The following is a 20,655-nucleotide window of genomic DNA, read 5'->3' as shown; positions in this document are numbered from 1 at the left end:
CTGGTTATACTGTCCGTGTCCACGAGTACGCGAGGGTCTGCGAGGCGTGTATTTGGTGATCAGAGGGTGTTCGTAGCGAGGCGTGTATTTGGTGATCAGAGGGTGTTCGTAGCGAGGCGTGTATTTGGTGATCAGAGGGTGTTCGTAGCGAGGCGTGTATTTGGTGATCAGAGGGTGTTCGTAGCGAGGCGTGTATTTGGTGATCAGAGGGTGTTCGTAGCGAGGCGTGTATTTGGTGATCAGAGGGTGTTCGTAGCGAGGCGTGTATTTGGTGATCAGAGGCTCGTAGGCTCTCTGTGCGCCGCCACACTACAAGCTCACCCACTGTGCCTGTGCTGGAAAACCAACATGGACGCTGAATTTGAGGAGAGGTTGTGTGAAGACGTCCATCACATCTCTACAATTCATCTTTAAAACAATATAAAGACAATCAAATGTGCAACACGGGCGGCTGTGGCTCAGGAGGTAGAGCGGGTCGTCCAATGATTGTAGGGTTGGCGGTTCGAATCCCGACTCCTCCTGTCCACATGTTGAAGTGCCCTTGGGCAAGACACTGAACCGCAAATTGCTCCCAAATGAGCAGGCTGGCACCTTGCATGGCAGCTGCCGCCATTGGTGTGAGAATGGGTGAATGAGAGGCCATTGTAAAGCGTTTTGGATAAAAGCGCTATATGAGTGCAGTCCATTTACCATTTACCAACAATCCATGATTGGTGTTCTTGCATGGATGTGATTTTGACTTGATTTGTAGTGCGTATACCGTCTTCAGGCTGATCTACTGCACATGTGTGGAACCTCCAAGCGGACTCCAGAAAGTAGGAGACACAGAACAACTACGCGTCCCTGGTGTCTGCGTCCCCTTGGGAGTATAACCAAGGCTTAACAGTATAACTCAGCAACTCAGGGAGATAAACAGATAAAACACAGAAACACACAGAAACACACACACCTTTGAGAGGGCGGGGGTCCCAGGCTGAAACTCTGTCAGTATAACACCACCTACTACAGAAGTGACTACTACTACACTACTATTACCACACTACAGCCTACTACTATACTAGTACTACTACACTGTAGTATAACACAGCTACTACTACAGAAGTGACTACTACTACAGTACTATTACCACACTATAGCCTACTACTATACTAGTACTACTACACTGTAGTATAACACAGCTACTACTACAGAAGTGACTACTACTACAGTACTATTACCACACTATAGCCTACTACTATACTAGTACTACTACACTGTAGTATAACACAGCTACTACTACAGAAGTGACTACTACTACAGTACTATTACCACACTATAGCCTACTACTATACTAGTACTACTACACTGTCAGTATAACACAGCTACTACTACAGAAGTGACTACTACTACAGTACTATTACCACACTATAGCCTACTACTATACTAGTACTACTACACTGTCAGTATAACACAGCACCTACTACAGAAGTGACTACTACTACAGTACTATTACCACACTATAGCCTACTACTATACTAGTACTACTACACTGTAGTATAACACAGCTACTACTACAGAAGTGACTACTACTACAGTACTATTACCACACTATAGCCTACTACTATACTAGTACTACTACACTGTAGTATAACACAGCTACTACTACAGAAGTGACTACTACTACAGTACTATTACCACACTATAGCCTACTACTATACTAGTACTACTACACTGTAGTATAACACAGCTACTACTACAGAAGTGACTACTACTACAGTACTATTACCACACTATAGCCTACTACTATACTAGTACTACTACACTGTCAGTATAACACAGCTACTACTACAGAAGTGACTACTACTACAGTACTATTACCACACTATAGCCTACTACTATACTAGTACTACTACACTGTAGTATAACACAGCTACTACTACAGAAGTGACTACTACTACAGTACTATTACCACACTATAGCCTACTACTATACTAGTACTACTACACTGTAGTATAACACAGCTACTACTACAGAAGTGACTACTACTACAGTACTATTACCACACTATAGCCTACTACTATACTAGTACTACTACACTGTAGTATAACACAGCTACTACTACAGAAGTGACTACTACTACAGTACTATTACCACACTATAGCCTACTACTATACTAGTACTACTACACTGTCAGTATAACACAGCTACTACTACAGAAGTGACTACTACTACAGTACTATTACCACACTATAGCCTACTACTATACTAGTACTACTACACTGTCAGTATAACACAGCACCTACTACAGAAGTGACTACTACTACAGTACTATTACCACACTATAGCCTACTACTATACTAGTACTACTACACTGTAGTATAACACAGCTACTACTACAGAAGTGACTACTACTACAGTACTATTACCACACTATAGCCTACTACTATACTAGTACTACTACACTGTAGTATAACACAGCTACTACTACAGAAGTGACTACTACTACAGTACTATTACCACACTATAGCCTACTACTATACTAGTACTACTACACTGTAGTATAACACAGCTACTACTACAGAAGTGACTACTACTACAGTACTATTACCACACTATAGCCTACTACTATACTAGTACTACTACACTGTCAGTATAACACAGCTACTACTACAGAAGTGACTACTACTACAGTACTATTACCACACTATAGCCTACTACTATACTAGTACTACTACACTGTAGTATAACACAGCTTCTACTACAGAAGTGACTACTACTACAGTACTATTACCACACTATAGCCTACTACTATACTAGTACTACTACACTGTCAGTATAACACAGCACCTACTACAGAAGTGACTACTACTACAGTACTATTACCACACTATAGCCTACTACTATACTAGTACTACTACACTGTAGTATAACACAGCTACTACTACAGAAGTGACTACTACTACAGTACTATTACCACACTATAGCCTACTACTATACTAGTACTACTACACTGTAGTATAACACAGCTACTACTACAGAAGTGACTACTACTACAGTACTATTACCACACTATAGCCTACTACTATACTAGTACTACTACACTGTAGTATAACACAGCTACTACTACAGAAGTGACTACTACTACAGTACTATTACCACACTATAGCCTACTACTATACTAGTACTACTACACTGTCAGTATAACACAGCTACTACTACAGAAGTGACTACTACTACAGTACTATTACCACACTATAGCCTACTACTATACTAGTACTACTACACTGTAGTATAACACAGCTACTACTACAGAAGTGACTACTACTACAGTACTATTACCACACTATAGCCTACTACTATACTAGTACTACTACACTGTCAGTATAACACAGCTACTACTACAGAAGTGACTACTACTACAGTACTATTACCACACTATAGCCTACTACTATACTAGTACTACTACACTGTCAGTATAACACAGCACCTACTACAGTAGTGACTACTACTACAGTACTATTACCACACTATAGCCTACTACTATACTAGTACTACTACACTGTCAGTATAACACAGCTACTACTACAGAAGTGACTACTACTACAGTACTATTACCACACTATAGCCTACTACTATACTAGTACTACTACACTGTCAGTATAACACAGCTACTACTACAGTAGTGACTACTACTACAGTACTATTACCACACTACAGCCTACTACTATACTAGTACTACTACACTGTCAGTATAACACAGCTACTACTACAGTAGTGACTACTACTACAGTACTATTACCACACTATAGCCTACTACTATACTACTATTACCACACTATAGCCTACTACTACACTACTATTACCACACTATAGCCTACTACTATACTAGTACTACTACACTGTCAGTATAACACAGCTACTACTACAGTAGGGACTGAATGTACTACTCCAGTATTAACACACAACAGCCTACTACTATAGTGGTACTACTACTGTATACTAGTACTACTACTACTACTCTGTGTGCATACGTGGAGGGCGTCGCTCCAGATGGGGGGTCCACTCCTCCTCCTCCTCCTCCGAGTCACTGAGCCCCGGAGGGGGGGGCAGGTCCGCCACCCTGGACCGACCTGGACGCATGAAGGCTGGGGCCGTGCACTTCAGACCTGCGACACACAGGGAGGGGAGACATGGGGGAGGTGGAAATCTAAATGCAAATAATCAGTTGAAAAGCAGAAGCTAGATGGTAGTCACCTATAGCCAGCATAGCCAGGTGATTCCTCTTCATGTTCTTGAAGCGCTTCTTCTCACATTTCACCAGACCAGACCACTCCATCTTGGAGAAATAGGTCCGCAGGTCTTCATACTCCTGACAGGACGAAGATGGTTTATGACATAATGGTCACAGTTATGTCATAACATAGTTAACCACAGTTCATAGCTAAACTAGCTAACTGGGTAGCTAGCTCACAAACATTTTGTTCAGAATGTACTAAGTGTGGTTGCATCTCTGCCTATGTGTTCCCTGCCTATGTGTTCCCTGCCTATGTGTTCCTGCCTATGTGTTCCCTGCCTATGTGTTCCTGCCTATGTGTTCCCTGCCTGTGTGTTCCTGCCTATGTGTTCCCTGCCTATGTGTTCCCTGCCTATGTGTTCCTGCCTATGTGTTCCCTGCCTGTGTGTTCCTGCCTATGTGTTCCCTGCCTATGTGTTCCCTGCCTGTGTGTTCCCTGCCTATGTGTTCCCTGCCTGTGTTCTATGTGTTCCCTGCCTATGTGTTCCCTGCCTGTGTTCTATGTGTTCCCTGCCTATGTGTTCCCTGCCTGTGTTCTATGTGTTCCCTGCCTATGTGTTCCCTGCCTATGTGTTCCCTGCCTATGTGTTCCCTGCCTGTGTTCCCAGCCTATGTGTTCCCTGCCTATGTGTTCCCTGCCTATGTGTTCTATGTGTTCCCTGCCTATGTGTTCCCTGCCTATGTGTTCCCTGCCTATGTGTTCCCTGCCTATGTGTTCTATGTGTTCCCTGCCTGTGTTCTAAGTTAGCGTTTGCTAAAGTCTGACGATGAGTTTGACCATTAGACTCCACTGGTGGTTTCTGATTTTTGAACGATGCTACTAGCCTGCCATGCCAGCGCCCCTAGTCACAACCAACACCAATGTAGTCTACTAGTCAAACTCAACTGACTAAAGTAGCTTACAAAATGAAAGGAAACGTATACATAAATGTGACCACACTGTTGCTGTTCTTACCCCTTCTGAAGAACTCATTATGTTGTTAGCTCTCTCTCTCTCTCTGGCTGCAACGATCTGGCTTCTGGTAACCATACATTACCTTTCAAATTTAGCAGTAACATTAACTTAGCTAGTGCTAGCTAGCACTAGTTAACATACTTGCCAATCTACAGTTAGCTAAGTTAGCTAGCTAGCAACGATGACAGATAGCACTAGCAACCAGCTGGCTAGCTAACCTTTTAAATTTGACAAGAAACCCAAGACGTTTCTCTTCCTTATTAGACAAATCAACCTGTCAAACCCCCACATGTACCTTTGAAACTAGAAGTGATGTGAAGCGGGTTTGCGTTCAGATTCAGCTAACAAAGGTGAAGTGCCGCTGTGGAACGCCTGAGGTAAGTTCCTGAGCGTCCTAACGGCTCTGAGGTAAGTTCCTGAGCGTCCTAACGGATCTGAGGTAAGTTCCTGAGCGTCCTAACGGCTCTGAGGTAAGTTCCTGAGCGTCCTAACGGATCTGAGGTAAGTTCCTGAGCGTCCTAACGGATCTGAGGTAAGTTCCTGAGCGTCCTAACGGCTCTGAGGTAAGTTCCTGAGCGTCCTAACGGATCTGAGGTAAGTTCCTGAGCGTCCTAACGGCTCTGAGGTAAGTTCCTGAGCGTCCTAACGGATCTGAGGTCAGTTCCTGAGCGTCCTAACGGATCTGAGGTAAGTTCCTGAGCGTCCTAACGGCTCTGAGGTAAGTTCCTGAGCGTCCTAACGGATCTGAGGTAAGTTCCTGAGCGTCCTAACGGCTCTGAGGTAAGTTCCTGAGCGTCCTAACGGCTCTGAGGTAAGTTCCTGAGCGTCCTAACGGCTCTGGACAGATCTTTCTGTGGCTCGAGCGCAGCTGGGAAAGTAGAACGGCGGGAAGGTTTCTTGGGGGGGAGGGGGGGGGGGGGGGGGGGTATGGAGTTATATTGATGTCGTAAATACGTAAACTTGTGTATTGACAGTTGTATTTGCAAAAAAGATTTGCAGACTTGCATATTAAGAGTTGTAGTTGCAAAACAGATTTGCAAACGTGCACATGTTTATGACTCGGTCTGCGCACACTCGGATGTTTGACAGGAATATTAGCCCTTATTGCTATATATATATACATAGGCGATTTTACCCTCTGAGAGGAGGGGGGGCAACATTTTGACGTGAGAAAAAAACAAAACAGTTCTGTCTCGTCCCATCTATTTACAAAGAATACCAGTTGTGAACAGTATGCTAATGAGAAATCCGTATGACAATTCAATATGTACAACGCATCACACTTCATCTAGACACCACAAGCATGTCAATATGACTTTATGACCGAGCACTAGGCCATACCCAACATCACAACATCACACTGACACTGCCTGCTGGGTAGCTTCCTCGCTGATGGTGCTGGTGCTAGTGCTAGTGTTAGTGTTAGTGTTAGTGCTAGTGCTAGTGTTAGTGTTAGTGTTAGTGTTAGTGTTAGTGCTAGTGTTAGTGCTAGTGTTAGTGTTAGTGTTAGTGCTAGTGTTAGTGTTAGTGTTAGTGCTAGTGTTAGTGTTAGTGTTAGTGTTAGTGCTAGTGCTAGTGTTAGTGCTAGTGTTAGTGTTAGTGCTAGTGTTAGTGTTAGTGCTAGTGTTAGTGCTAGTGTTAGTGCTGGTGCTAGTGTTAGTGCTAGTGTTAGTGTTAGTGCTAGTGCTAGTGTTGGTGCTGGTGCTAGTGTTAGTGCTAGTGTTAGTGCTAGTGGTAGTGTTAGTGCTAGTGTTAGTGCTAGTGTTAGTGCTGGTGTTAGTGTTAGTGCTAGTGCTGGTGCTAGTGCTAGTGTTAGTGTTAGTGCTAGTGCTAGTGTTAGTGCTGGTGTTGGTGCTGGTGTTAGTGTTAGTGCTAGTGCTAGTGTTAGTGCTGGTGTTAGTGTTAGTGCTAGTGCTAGTGCTAGTGCTGGTGCTAGTGCTGGTGCTGGTGCTAGTGTTAGTGCTAGTGCTGGTGCTAGTGCTAGTGCTAGTGCTGGTGCTAGTGCTAGTGCTGGTGCTAGTGCTAGTGTTAGTGCTGGTGCTGGTGTTAGTGTTAGTGCTAGTGTTAGTGCTAGTGCTGGTGCTGGTGCTAGTGCTGGTGCTAGTGCTGGTGCTAGTGCTAGTGCTGGTGCTAGTGCTAGTGTTAGTGCTGGTGCTGGTGCTAGTGCTAGTGCTGGTGCTAGTGCTAGTGCTAGTGCTGGTGCTAGTGTTGGTGCTAGTGCTGGTGCTGGTGCTAGTGCTAGTGCTAGTGCTGGTGCTAGTGCTAGTGCTAGTGTTGGTGCTAGTGCTAGTGCTAGTGCTGGTGCTAGTGCTGGTGCTGGTGCTAGTGCTAGTGCTAGTGTTAGTGCTAGTGTTGGTGCTAGTGCTAGTGTTAGTGTTAGTGCTAGTGTTAGTGCTAGTGTTAGTGCTAGTGCTGGTGCTAGTGCTAGTGCTGGTGCTAGTGCTAGTGCTGGTGCTAGTGCTAGTGCTAGTGTTAGTGCTAGTGTTAGTGCTAGTGTTAGTGCTGGTGCTAGTGCTGGTGCTAGTGTTAGTGCTGGTGCTAGTGCTAGTGTTAGTGCTAGTGCTAGTGTTAGTGCTAGTGTTAGTGCTGGTGCTAGTGCTAGTGCTAGTGATGGTGCTGGTGATAGTGCTAGTGCTAGTGATGATGCTAGTGCTGATGCTAGTGCTAGTGCTGGTGCTAGTGTTAGTGTTAGTGTTAGTGCTAGTGTTAGTGTTAGTGCTAGTGTTAGTGTTAGTGTTAGTGCTAGTGTTAGTGTTAGTGTTAGTGCTAGTGCTAGTGTTAGTGTTAGTGCTAGTGTTAGTGTTAGTGTTAGTGCTAGTGTTAGTGCTGGTGCTAGTGCTAGTGTTAGTGCTAGTGCTAGTGTTAGTGTTAGTGTTAGTGTTAGTGTTAGTGCTAGTGCTAGTGCTAGTGCTAGCTCCGATAGCCTCTGGAGCACTTCTGCATTCGATTGCACCTGCTGCGCTGTCATTTCGAGTGGTAGCTTCTTCATTAGCATTGCCAGATTTTATTTTATTTTATGAAGAAGTGGTAAATTGTTTTTATAGCTCTTTTTGCCATTATGAGCAGGTTGGCTAGTTGTAGCTTGTTGAGCACTGAGCAGTACAGTCACATCTCATTTTTTCGACGGACGAGTTGTGCCATTAGTGGATTATGAATATATGTATATTTTTAAAGGTAGCCTAGTTTAAGTAATAAATACACTTTTAAAATTAATGATGATCTAACACAAACTGGTACAAACCACAATTATGTATTTAATAATTGTGTTAATTAGTCAAAAAGAAAAAGTGTTTTTTTGTTTTTTTTTGTTTTTTTTTAAGAATCTGAGCAGAGTTGGGCTGTCCAATCAGGGGGGGCACTTGTCCCCCCTGCCCCCCCTATAAAATCGCCAATGTATATATATATATGAGCGTCTTGACTCCCCCACTCTGTGTCCCTCTGTCTTTTGTAGGAGACCCCGGTCACAGAGAGCTGTCGGAGAGACGTCTGCTCGCTCCCATCCCAACCTGACACACACACACACTCCCAACCTGACACACACACACACACTCCCAACCTGACACACACACACACTCCCAACCTGACACACACACACACTCCCAACCTGACACACACACACACTCCCAACCTGACACACACACACACTCCCAACCTGACACACACACACTTCTTCCCAACCTGACACACACACACTTCTTCCCAACCTGACACACACACACACTTCTGCCTCCGCCGCCTCCATGGATCTGACACAGCTGGACGACCAGCTGCTGAATCTGCCCAGATACAGGCGAAGCTCTGTCCAGTCTGACCTCCACGGAGTGAGTAAACTCTACACTATATACTCTACACTATATACTCTACACTATATACTCTACACTATATACTCTACACTATAGTGCCTGATCACGCAGTGGACGTGCCTTGCATGCAGGGCTTTTAAGTGTTGGTAGTTGACGAATGTCCATGCGTCTCACACTATACCTCCATGGTCTCACTATACCTCCATGGTCTCACTATACCTCCATGGTCTCACTATACCTCCATGGTCTCACTATACCTCCATGGTCTCACTATACCTCCATGGTCTCACTATACCTCCATGGTCTCACTATACCTCCATGGTCTCACTATACCTCCATGGTCTCACATCACTCGACCGAGAGGAACGTAGTCACATGATTGGTGCCGTGTAATCAGATACAACATTTTCCATAGGAAGAGAATGAAAAGGGAAACCAGACAGCCCTGAGGAGCAGAGCGCGCGCCAGGGTCAGGGCCAGGGTCAGGGTCAGGGTCAGGGGTCAGGCTCCTGACCGCTTCTTCTTCAGGTTTTGAGACTCAAAAGCGTCGAGCGCGTGCGCCAGCTACTGTACGTGACGTCACAACCAGCATGGCGGTCAAGGTGACTTCGGCATCGCAAGCTTTGCGTTTCAGAGACCTGTATTAATGTTGTGTGCATGTCTTCCTCGTGGTGCTTGGGGCGGGTGGTGGTGTTCAGGGTTAGGGGTTTGTGAGGCGGGTGGTGGTGGTAGGGATCAGGGGCGCGTGTGAACGCTTTTTCGCGGATGTGATGTTGTCACTCCTCCTAGCATCAGTGCTAACGCCCGGTCCCTGGCCTTGGATGAGCATCCAGCCCAGACAGAGGGCTAGCTAGCACGGGCTAACCCACCATCTCAGCTAGCTGGGGAGCTAGCAAACCCGACTAGACATTCTGTGTCTCATCATATGTTTTCTCTGGTCTTGTTCGCCTCTGTGAGGGTCTGAGCCAATCTAACATGTCAAGTGAACGGTTTGTGTCCTCGTTGTAGAACAGACTGGCTAGCTCTCGGTCCTGGCTAGCTGGGTTAGTTGGACTAGCTGGGTTAGTGAGACTAGCTAGCTGGGTTAGTTGGACTAGCTGGGTTAGTGAGACTAGCTAGCTGGGTTAGTTGGACTAGCTGGTTTAGTTGGACTAGCTAGCTGGTCGTGCAGAGGTGAACCCGCACGGTGAGCTAGTAGGATTGGACATGACGAGTAGTATAGTGGTGGTTTGTAGCTGTGGGAATAGTTGATCTGGATCGAGGTGTGTTTTAGCGAGCCACATCTTTTCAAGGTGATGCAATCGTGTTAATGCATTAAGTGATAGCCCCCTAGCTGTCGAGTGAGACACTCAGCCTCCAGATGGATAGATATGGATAGACTTCATCTCCAGCTGTGGAGATGGATGTCACAATGTCACTGATGTCACAACCTTGTGTGTCTCTGCAGGTGCAATCCACCAAACGCGCGGATCCCAGCGAGCTCAAGTTGATCTTCCAGAAGGTGAGTAACACTGTCCTTCAGCAGGGGTTGGGTGACCCGCCTGACACGGGATCTCCCACTGTGGGGCTCATGTTTTGTGCTGGGTGTCATTTGTGCCAGAGTGGCCACCGGGGACTGAGTTTTGTCATTTCCTAGGTTGAATACCTGTGTGTGTGTGTGTTCACACAGCCCTTGTATAACAGTTACATTCTTTGTGTCATGTCACGCGATGGCTGCCCACAACTGTGAGCGACCTCTATGTCTGACAGTGGGTCCTGTATATAGCCAGTGGGTCCTGTATATAGACAGTGGGTCCTGTATATAGACAGTGGGTCCTGTATATAGCCAGTGGGTCCTGTATATAGACAGTGGGTCCTGTATATAGCCAGTGGGTCCTGTATATAGCCTTGTAGTGGGTCCTGTATATAGCCTTGTCCTGTATATAGCCAGTGGGTCCTGTATATAGCCTTGTCCTGTATATAGCCTTGTCCTGTATATAGCCTTGTCCTGTATATAGCCTTGTCCTGTATATAGCCTTGTCCTGTATATAGCCTTGTCCTGTATATAGCCTTGTCCTGTATATAGCCAGTGGGTCCTGTATATAGCCAGTGGGTCCTGTATATAGCCAGTGGGTCCTGTATATAGCCAGTGGGTCCTGTATATAGCCAGTGGGTCCTGTATATAGCCAGTGGGTCCTGTATATAGCCTTGTAGTGGGTCCTGTATATAGCCTTGTCCTGTATATAGCCTTGTCCTGTATATAGCCTTGTCCTGTATATAGCCTTGTCCTGTATATAGCCTTGTAGAATGTAATGTTGACTGTAGTAGGTGTGTGTGTCACACCAGATAGGTTAGATGTACTTTTAGTGTTGTTAAAGAGTGATTCTGGCCAAATGGAACACCACACATCTATATTTGTATTAATACTAGCTAGCCCAGCAATCAACAAATAATGGCATAGTTGGAACAGTTATCTTAGTAAAGGAGATATAAAGAGCAGGTGTTCCTGTAGTGTTGAGCAGACCAATGAGCCTTATTTGGGGTTAATAGAGCTGGTGTAAAGATGGCGAACAGAAAGCCTGGTGTGTGTGTGAAGGCATGTGGTCTCAACGTGACTGAGGGCCAGGCTATGTGAGGTAACGTGTGATCTGAATGTGACTGAGGGCCAGGCTATGTGAGGTAACGTGTGATCTGAATGTGACTGAGGGCCAGGCTATGTGAGGTAACGTGTGGTCTGAATGTGACTGAGGGCCAGGCTATGTGAGGTAACGTGTGATCTGAATGTGACTGAGGGCCAGGCTATGTGAGGTAACGTGTGATCTGAATGTGACTGAGGGCCAGGCTATGTGAGGTAACGTGTGATCTGAATGTGACTGAGGGCCAGGCTATGTGAGGTAACGTGTGATCTGAATGTGACTGAGGGCCAGGCTATGTGAGGTAACGTTCCAACGCTGCGCACGTGTGGAGCTGCCGGAGGCGTTTGATGACCTAATGGGTGACCCACATTTCTAAAAATAATAATAATAATAATAGTTATAATAATTTAGCTTCTTCACCTCAGACTATGCCTCTGTGGACTGCTGTCAGGTCGGGGCGTTCAGGGTGGGTGTTGGTACCAGTGTGGGTGTTAGTAGTACCAGTGTGGGTGCTGGTACCAGTGTGGGTGTTGGTACCAGTGTGGGTGTTAGTAGTACCAGTGTGGGTGTTAGTAGTACCAGGGTGGGTGTTAGTAGTACCAGGGTGGGTGTTAGTAGTACCAGGGTGGGTGTTAGTAGTACCAGGGTGGGTGTTAGTAGTACCAGTGTGGGTGCTGGTACCAGGGTGGGTGTTAGTAGTACCAGTGTGGGTGCTGGTACCAGGGTGGGTGTTAGTAGTACCAGTGTGGGTGTTGGTACCAGTACTCTGGGTGTAAGCGCTGTCCTCCCCGGCCCAGCATGCCAGTGTGGTGGACGCGGAGGGGGAGAAGTTCATGACCCCGGGGGACTTTGTGCAGAAGTACCTGGGACTGCACACTCAGATCCACCACAACCCCAAGACCGTTCAGCTCATCGCCGGAGTGGCCGACACCACTAAAGACGGGTAGGCACGGCTGTGTGTACACACACACACACACACACACACACACACACACACACACACACACACACACAGACACTGATACTCACACCATGCATGCACAGACGTTAACTAAAAGAGAAATTGTCTGTTTGTCATTACTAAATGGGATATTATGGAGCCAGTCTAAACAGTAGCTTGCTAACCTAATAGCTTCTTGTAGATAAGATAAAACCCAAAGCACGCGCACACACACACACACACACACACACACACATCGTTATACTGCACACACACATCGTTATACTGCTACGAGTTAATGATTAACGTCATTCTGAAAACAGTTATTCCTTAAGGGTCAAATAGTATGAAACGGACTAAAGAGGTTGTTTAAGGTCAGTCAGAACTGAAACCTGCGCGTGCGTGTGTGTGTGTGTGTGTGTGTGTGATCAGGTGTGTGTGTGTGATCAGGTGTGTGTGTGATCAGGTGTGTGTGTGATCAGGTGTGTGTGTGTGTGATCAGGTGTGTGTGTGATCAGGTGTGTGTGTGTGTGTGATCAGGAGTGTGTGTGATCAGGTGTGTGTGAGATCAGGTGTGTGTGTGATCAGGTGTGTGTGTGTGATCAGGTGTGTGTGTGTGTGTGTGTGATCAGGTGTGTGTGTGATCAGGTGTGTGTGAGATCAGGTGTGTGTGTGATCAGGTGTGTGTGTGTGATCAGGTGTGTGTGTGTGATCAGGTGTGTGTGTGATCAGGTGTGTGTGTGATCAGGTGTGTGTGTGATCAGGTGTGTGTGTGATCAGGAGTGTGTGTGTGTGTGTGTGTGATCAGGTGTGTGTGTGATCAGGTGTGTGTGTGATCAGGTGTGTGTGTGATCAGGTGTGTGTGTGATCAGGTGTGTGTGTGTGATCAGGTGTGTGTGTGATCAGGTGTGTGTGTGATCAGGTGTGTGTGTGTGTGATCAGGTGTGTGTGTGATCAGGTGTGTGTGTGTGTGTGATCAGGTGTGTGTGTGATCAGGTGTGTGTGTGTGATCAGGTGTGTGTGTGTGTGTGTGATCAGGTGTGTGTGTGTGATCAGGTGTGTGTGTGTGTGATCAGGTGTGTGTGTGATCAGGAGTGTGTGTGATCAGGTGTGTGTGTGATCAGGTGTGTGTGTGTGTGATCAGGTGTGTGTGTGTGTGATCAGGTGTGTGTGTGATCAGGTGTGTGTGTGTGTGTGTGTGTGTGTGCGTGGATCACGCCTGGTTCATGTGTGGTTGTGTGTTTCAGGGCTCAGGCTCAGACGTGTTCTCCTGTCATTCACAGCCTCAGTTGAAAGTAAAGAACTCCGTCAGACGCTGCTTCTAATGAGTTGACTCACTCTTGACTAGACCAGAGCAATTCATCCAGATCCTCTAATGAGTTGACTCACTCTTGACTAGACCAGAGCAATTCATCCAGATCGTCTAATGAGTTGACTCACTCTTGACTAGACCAGAGCAATTCATCCAGATCCTCTAATGAGTTGACTCACTCTTGACTAGACCAGAGCAATTCATCCAGATCTACTATGACCATCCAGTGTTTAAACCCTTCATCACATAGAGGCCCAGTTGTCTGACTGCATGATCCCTTGTTTCATTGTTGTCTTTTTATAATTGTTTCTGTGAAAGACGAACTTCTCTTCTGATTGTGTCTTTTGTACGTTAAGATTTGCCTTTTTAGTGACACCTTTCTCTCTCTCTCCTCTCTGTCTCTGTCTGTCACACACACACACACACACACACACACACACACACACACAGGCTGATCTCATTCCAGGAATTTCTGGCTTTCGAGTCGGTGCTCTGTGTTCCGGATGCTCTCTTCATTGTCGCCTTCCAACTGTTCGACAAGACCGGCACCGGAGACATCTCCTTTGGTGTGTACTTACTCACTAACTCACTCACGTGTGTGTGTGTGTGTGTGTGTGTGTGTGTGTTTACGTTCTGCTGTTCGCACACACAGCCTGGTGCTCTGGAGTTGTGGTGGTGTAGTTCAGCTTAAAGAATTTCCTAATCATTATATCCTTTAACCGGCTTATGCTTAAGGCATTTCACACTAATGGACGCGCGCACGCACGCACGCACGCACACACACACACACACACACACACACGCACGCAAGCACACACACACACACACACACACACACACGCACGCACGCAAGCACACACACACTCAGGCATGCCTCCCCCCTTGACCAGCTCCCCTTGGCTGTAATGTTGTGATGTCAGACCATTCTGATTCTGTCATTAATTGGTTGTAGCAGTAATTGAAACTAACTCCCCTATCTTGTTGTATTGTGCCCAGTTAATGAACAAATTAATGGATTGTTGTGTTTTATTCTGTGTGTGTTTTAATCCATCCTATCTCCTGTCCTCTATCAGAGAATGTGCGTGTGTTTTAATCCCATCTCCTGTCCTCTATCAGAGAATGTGTGTGTGTTTTAATCCCATCTCCTGTCCTCTATCAGAGAATGTGTGTGTGTTTTAATCCCATCTCCTGTCCTCTATCAGATAATGTGTGTGTGTTTTAATCCTATCTCCTGTCCGCTATCAGAGAATGTGTGTGTGTTTTAATCCCATCTCCTGTCCTCTATCAGAGAATGTGTGTGTGTTTTAATCCCATCTCCTGTCCTCTATCAGAGAATGTGTGTGTGTTTTAATCCCATCTCCTGTCCTCTATCAGATAATGTGTGTGTGTTTTAATCCTATCTCCTGTCCGCTATCAGAGAATGTGTGTGTGTTTTAATCCTATCTCCTGTCCTCTATCAGAGAATGTGCGTGTGTTTTAATCCATCCTATCTCCTGTCCGCTATCAGAGAATGTGTGTGTGTTTTAATCCCATCTCCTGTCCTCTATCAGATAATGTGTGTGTGTTTTAATCCTATCTCCTGTCCGCTATCAGAGAATGTGTGTGTGTTTTAATCCTATCTCCTGTCCTCTATCAGATAATGTGTGTGTGTTTTAATCCTATCTCCTGTCCTCTATCAGATAATGTGTGTGTGTTTTAATCCTATCTCCTGTCCTCTATCAGAGAATGTGTGTGTGTTTTAATCCCATCTCCTGTCCTCTATCAGAGAATGTGTGTGTGTTTTAATCCCATCTCCTGTCCTCTATCAGAGAATGTGCGTGACATCTTCAGCCAGACCACAGTGCATCATCACATCCCGTTCAACTGGGACTGCGAGTTCATCCGGCTGCACTTTGGACATGATCGCAAGAAACACCTCAGCTACCTGGAGTTCACCCAGTTCCTACAGGTATAGACACGCCCCTAGACACGCCCCTAGACACGCCCCTAGACACGCCCAGCTACCTGGAGTTCACCCAGTTCCTACAGGTATAGACACGCCCCTAGACACGCCCCTAGACACGCCCCAGCTACCTGGATACCCAGTTCCTACAGGTATAGACACGCCCAGCTACCTGGATACCCAGTTCCTACAGGTATAGACACGCCCAGCTACCTGGATACCCAGTTCCTACAGGTATAGACACGCCCCTAGACACGCCCAGCTACCTGGATACCCAGTTCCTACAGGTATAGACACGCCCAGCTACCTGGATACCCAGTTCCTACAGGTATAGGTAGATAAAATGATTATCGGTGCATCTTGATGCATTTTTTATTTCTATACATATTTGTAATGATCCATAATTAAAATAAATAATTCGTTTACTGTCATCTTTTATTAATAGCCTACAATAGTAGTAACAAATGGCAGAGATGTGTGGACTGGTAGGGTTAGAACCAAGAACCTCCAGGACCAGAAGTGTGTCTAGCAGCTTCCTGTAATGAACCAACACGGGCGGATGTTCTGAATCGCTTGATAACATGAACAGAGGGCGTCTGCGCCTTTAAGGGCTGGAAGCAAAGCCTGCAGTGTTTGCTTGGTGTACTAGCTAGTCTCATACCCGCTGGAGTGTTTGCTTGGTGTACTAGCTAGTCTCATACCCGCTGGAGCACTATGGACACCAACTACATACTGCAGCTCTGCTCTCACTCCAGCTCAGCCCATCCAATCACCTTCTCTGCTCGTCTTGATACCCGCTGGAGTCAGTAATTGTCCATGTAGTCCATTATACGCCCATGGACATTGTGTTTGACAAGTCCTGTCTGAATGATAGCTTGGTTTGGCTATTGTTTTGCTATTGTTTGCGAGCTAGCTAGCTACTACTATTGCGTGGATAATAGAACGCACTAATGTTGGGCAAAGCTGAGCAACGGCAAAATAATTCTAGAGTAGGCTGGTGTGAGGTAATAGTTCAGTGTTTATCAGGGCTGGTGTGAGGTAATAGTTGAGTGTTTATCAGGGCTGGTGTGAGGTAATAGTTGAGTGTTTATCAGGGCTGGTGTGAGGTAATAGTTCAGTGTTTGAATCAGGGCTGGTGTGAGGTAATAGTTGAGTGTTTGTATCGGGGCTGGTGTGAGGTATTAGTTGAGTGTTTGTATCAGGGCTGGTGTGAGGTAATAGTTCAGTGTTTGTATCAGGGCTGGTGTGAGGTAATAGTTCAGTGTTTGTATCAGGGCTGGTGTGAGGTAATAGTTGAGTGTTTATCAGGGCTGGTGTGAGGTAATAGTTGAGTGTTTATCAGGGCTGGTGTGAGGTAATAGTTGAGTGTTTATCAGGGCTGGTGTGAGGTAATAGTTGAGTGTTTATCAGGGCTGGTGAGGTAATAGTTGAGTGTTTGTATCAGGTCTGGTGTGAGGTAATAGTTCAGTGTTTGAATCAGGGCTGGTGTGAGGTAATAGTTCAGTGTTTGAATCAGGGCTGGTGTGAGGTAATAGTTCAGTGTTTGTATCAGGGCTGGTGTGAGGTAATAGTTCAGTGTTTGTATCGGGGCTGGTGTGAGGTAATAGTTCAGTGTTTGTATCGGGGCTGGTGTGAGGTAATAGTTGAGTGTTTGTATCGGGGCTGGTGTGAGGTAATAGTTGAGTGTTTGTATCAGGGCTGGTGTGAGGTAATAGTTCAGTGTTTGTATCAGGGCTGGTGTGAGGTAATAGTTCAGTGTTTGTATCAGGGCTGGTGTGAGGTAATAGTTCAGTGTTTGTATCAGGGCTGGTGTGAGGTAATAGTTCAGTGTTTATCAGGGCTGGTGTGAGGTAATAGTTGAGTGTTTATCAGGGCTGGTGTGAGGTAATAGTTCAGTGTTTGTATCAGGGCTGGTGTGAGGTAATAGTTGAGTGTTTATCAGGGCTGGTGTGAGGTAATAGTTGAGTGTTTGTATCAGGGCTGGTGAGGTAATAGTTGAGTGTTTGTATCGGGACTGGTGTGAGGTAATAGTTAAGTGTTTGTATCGGGGCTGGTGTGAGGTAATAGTTCAGTGTTTGTATCAGGGCTGGTGTGAGGTAATAGTTGAGTGTTTGTATCAGGGCTGGTGTGAGGTAATAGTTGAGTGTTTGTTTCAGGGCTGGTGTGAGGTAATAGTTGAGTGTTTATCAGGGCTGGTGTGAGGTAATAGTTGAGTGTTTGTATCGGGGCTGGTGTGAGGTAATAGTTGAGTGTTTGTATCGGGGCTGGTGTGAGGTAATAGTTCAGTGTTTGTATCGGGGCTGGTGTGAGGTAATAGTTGAGTGTTTGTATCGGGGCTGGTGTGAGGTAATAGTTGAGTGTTTGTATCGGGGCTGGTGTGAGGTAATAGTTCAGTGTTTGTATCGGGGCTGGTGTGAGGTAATAGGACAGTGTTTGTATCGGGGCTGGTGTGAGGTAATAGGACAGACAGGCCGAGAGCAGCTCATTTGTGTGTCAGATGAATTTAATTTATTTATAAAACTCTTGCTACTGTTTTACTTTGAGGACTATCAGAATATCAACAGTCATGAGTGACCATCCAATCACAGCTCTGTCTAACGGGGACCATTAGGGATGCACCGATGCATCGGCCGATGTTGGCCTTGTTGACTGCCATTGGCAAATAAAATAACATTCACCGATGGTAGTGGCCGATGTTATGTCGCAACAATTATGGCTTTTTTTGTTGCAAAACGTGTCCTACCCAGCTGCAGATTCAGAGAAGATCCGTGACGTAACGCTGCAAACGCACGTGTAGTTTGCTTTAAAATTAAATTGAAATGTCGGCCATGTGGGAATATTTCACCATCTCAGACAAGATATGCGCTATGCAACTTGTAAAACTTGTTCAAGTGACATTTCAAGAGGAGGTACTACAGCCAAGGATTTTATCAAATCTAACTGAACATTTGAAAAGCAGGCATCATTTCTTTGTTTCCCTGGCACAAAAGGGGGAATAAAAATATAATAAAATAAACATTGGCCGGATTGTTATTTTAAACATCGGCCCAGAATTTGCCCAGAATTTTGCAATTGGTGCATCCCTAGTGACAATCCAATCACAGCTCCGTCTATCAGGCCTGTTACAGGTGATCATAGGGTCCAGAATTGAGTTTCACATTTCCCATTGAGTTTCTTGCCTGGATTCAATGCATAATCTTTCAAGAGAGAATCGCAATACATCTAAGAATAGATTTTCCCCCACCCCTAACAGGCACACACACACAGACACACACACACACACACACACACACACACACACACACAGACGCACACACACACACACACACACACACACACACCCCCCCCCCCAGAGTCTCACCCCTGGCTCTGTGTTGCTAGGAGCTGCAGCTGGAGCACGCGCGCCAGGCCTTCGCCCAGAAGGACAAGGGCAGGAGTGGTGCCATCTCCGCCATGGACTTCAGTGACATCATGGCCACCATCCGCCACCACATGCTCACCCCCTTCGTAGAGGAGAACCTGGTCTCGGTCAGCGGGGGGGGGAGGTGGAGGGGTGGAGGGATGGAGAGGGGTGGAGGGATGGAGAGAGGGATGAGGGTTGAAGCGGTGTTTATAACGGGTTTATCAGAGGGATGGAGAGAGGGATGAGGGTTGAAGCGGGGTTTATAACGGGTTTATCAGAGGGATGGAGAGATGGATGGAGAGAGGGATGAGGGTTGAAGCGGGGTTTATAACGGGTTTATCAGAGGGATGGAGAGAGGGATGAGGGTTGAAGCGGTGTTTATAACGGATTTATCAGAGGGATGGAGAGATGGATGGAGAGAGGGATGAGGGTTGAAGCGGTGTTTATAACGGGTTTATCAGAGGGATGGAGAGAGGGATGAGGGTTGAAGCGGGGTTTATAACGGGTTTATCAGAGGGATGGAGAGAGGGATGAGGGTTGAAGCGGGGTTTATAACGGGTTTATCAGGTGTGTGTGAGTCGGAGGACGAGGGTGGAAGCGCCGCGCATTGCCGTGACAACCTGTTAGGCTGTAACCCCCGTCCCTGCGCGCTGTGTCTCTCCCAGGCAGCGGGGGGCAGCACCTCCCACATGGTCAGCTTCTCCTACTTCAACGCCTTCAACTCCCTCCTCAACAACATGGAGCTGATCCGCAAGATCTACAGCACCATGGCAGGGACACGCAAGGACACGCTGGTCACCAAGGGTACACACACACACGTTACACACACACACACACACACACACACGTTACACACAAACACACACACGTTACACACAAACACACACACGTTACACACAAACACACACACGTTACACACAAACACACACACACGTTACACACACACACACACCTTACACACAAACACACACGCACATTACACACACACAAACACACACACACGTTACACACAAACACACACACGTTACACACAAACACACATGTTACACACACACACACACACACGTTACACACAAACACACACGCACATTACACACACACAAACACACACACACGTTACACACAAACACACACACATTACACACATTATCACTGGAGCACCAAACTCTGCTGCTTGATGCGGACAGCTTGCTGCAACTTCCCAAAACATTTGAATGGATTGTTGTTGGTAGTGTGTTGTACTAAAGGTCAATACATAAGGACTCCCTCACCCTCTCTCTCTCTTTCTGCCTCTCCCTCTCATTCTCCCTCTCTCTCTCTCTCTCCCTCTCTCTCCCTCTCATTCTCCCTCTCCCTCTCTCTCTCTTTCTCCCTCTCCCTCTCATTCTCCCTCTCTCTCTCTCTCTCTCTCT

The 20,655-nt window shown here is 46.2% G+C and overlaps 1 protein-coding gene across 1 annotated transcript in view; it reads left to right on the top strand.

The window, feature by feature from the left end:
* The first annotated feature begins 10,481 nt into the window (after positions 1-10,481).
* The window catches only part of LOC311328248 (electrogenic aspartate/glutamate antiporter SLC25A12, mitochondrial-like), a 20,902-nt gene continuing 10,728 nt past the window's right edge, over positions 10,482-20,655 (top strand). The window contains exons 1-6 of the mRNA XM_084462245.1: positions 10,482-10,532; positions 12,444-12,589; positions 14,349-14,464; positions 15,707-15,846; positions 19,222-19,368; positions 19,909-20,047. Of these exons, the coding sequence (XP_084318371.1) occupies positions 12,480-12,589; positions 14,349-14,464; positions 15,707-15,846; positions 19,222-19,368; positions 19,909-20,047 (652 nt within the window). The 5' untranslated portion in view covers positions 10,482-10,532; positions 12,444-12,479. The remainder of the gene's footprint in view (positions 10,533-12,443; positions 12,590-14,348; positions 14,465-15,706; positions 15,847-19,221; positions 19,369-19,908; positions 20,048-20,655) is intronic.

This window comes from Borostomias antarcticus, assembly GCF_949987555.1.
Source record: "Borostomias antarcticus genome assembly, contig: scaffold_183, whole genome shotgun sequence".
NCBI classification, from domain to species: Eukaryota; Metazoa; Chordata; class Actinopteri; order Stomiiformes; family Stomiidae; genus Borostomias; species Borostomias antarcticus.
The sequence above is the reverse complement of the archived record's forward strand: the minus strand, read 5'-3'. Positions and strand labels throughout refer to the sequence as shown.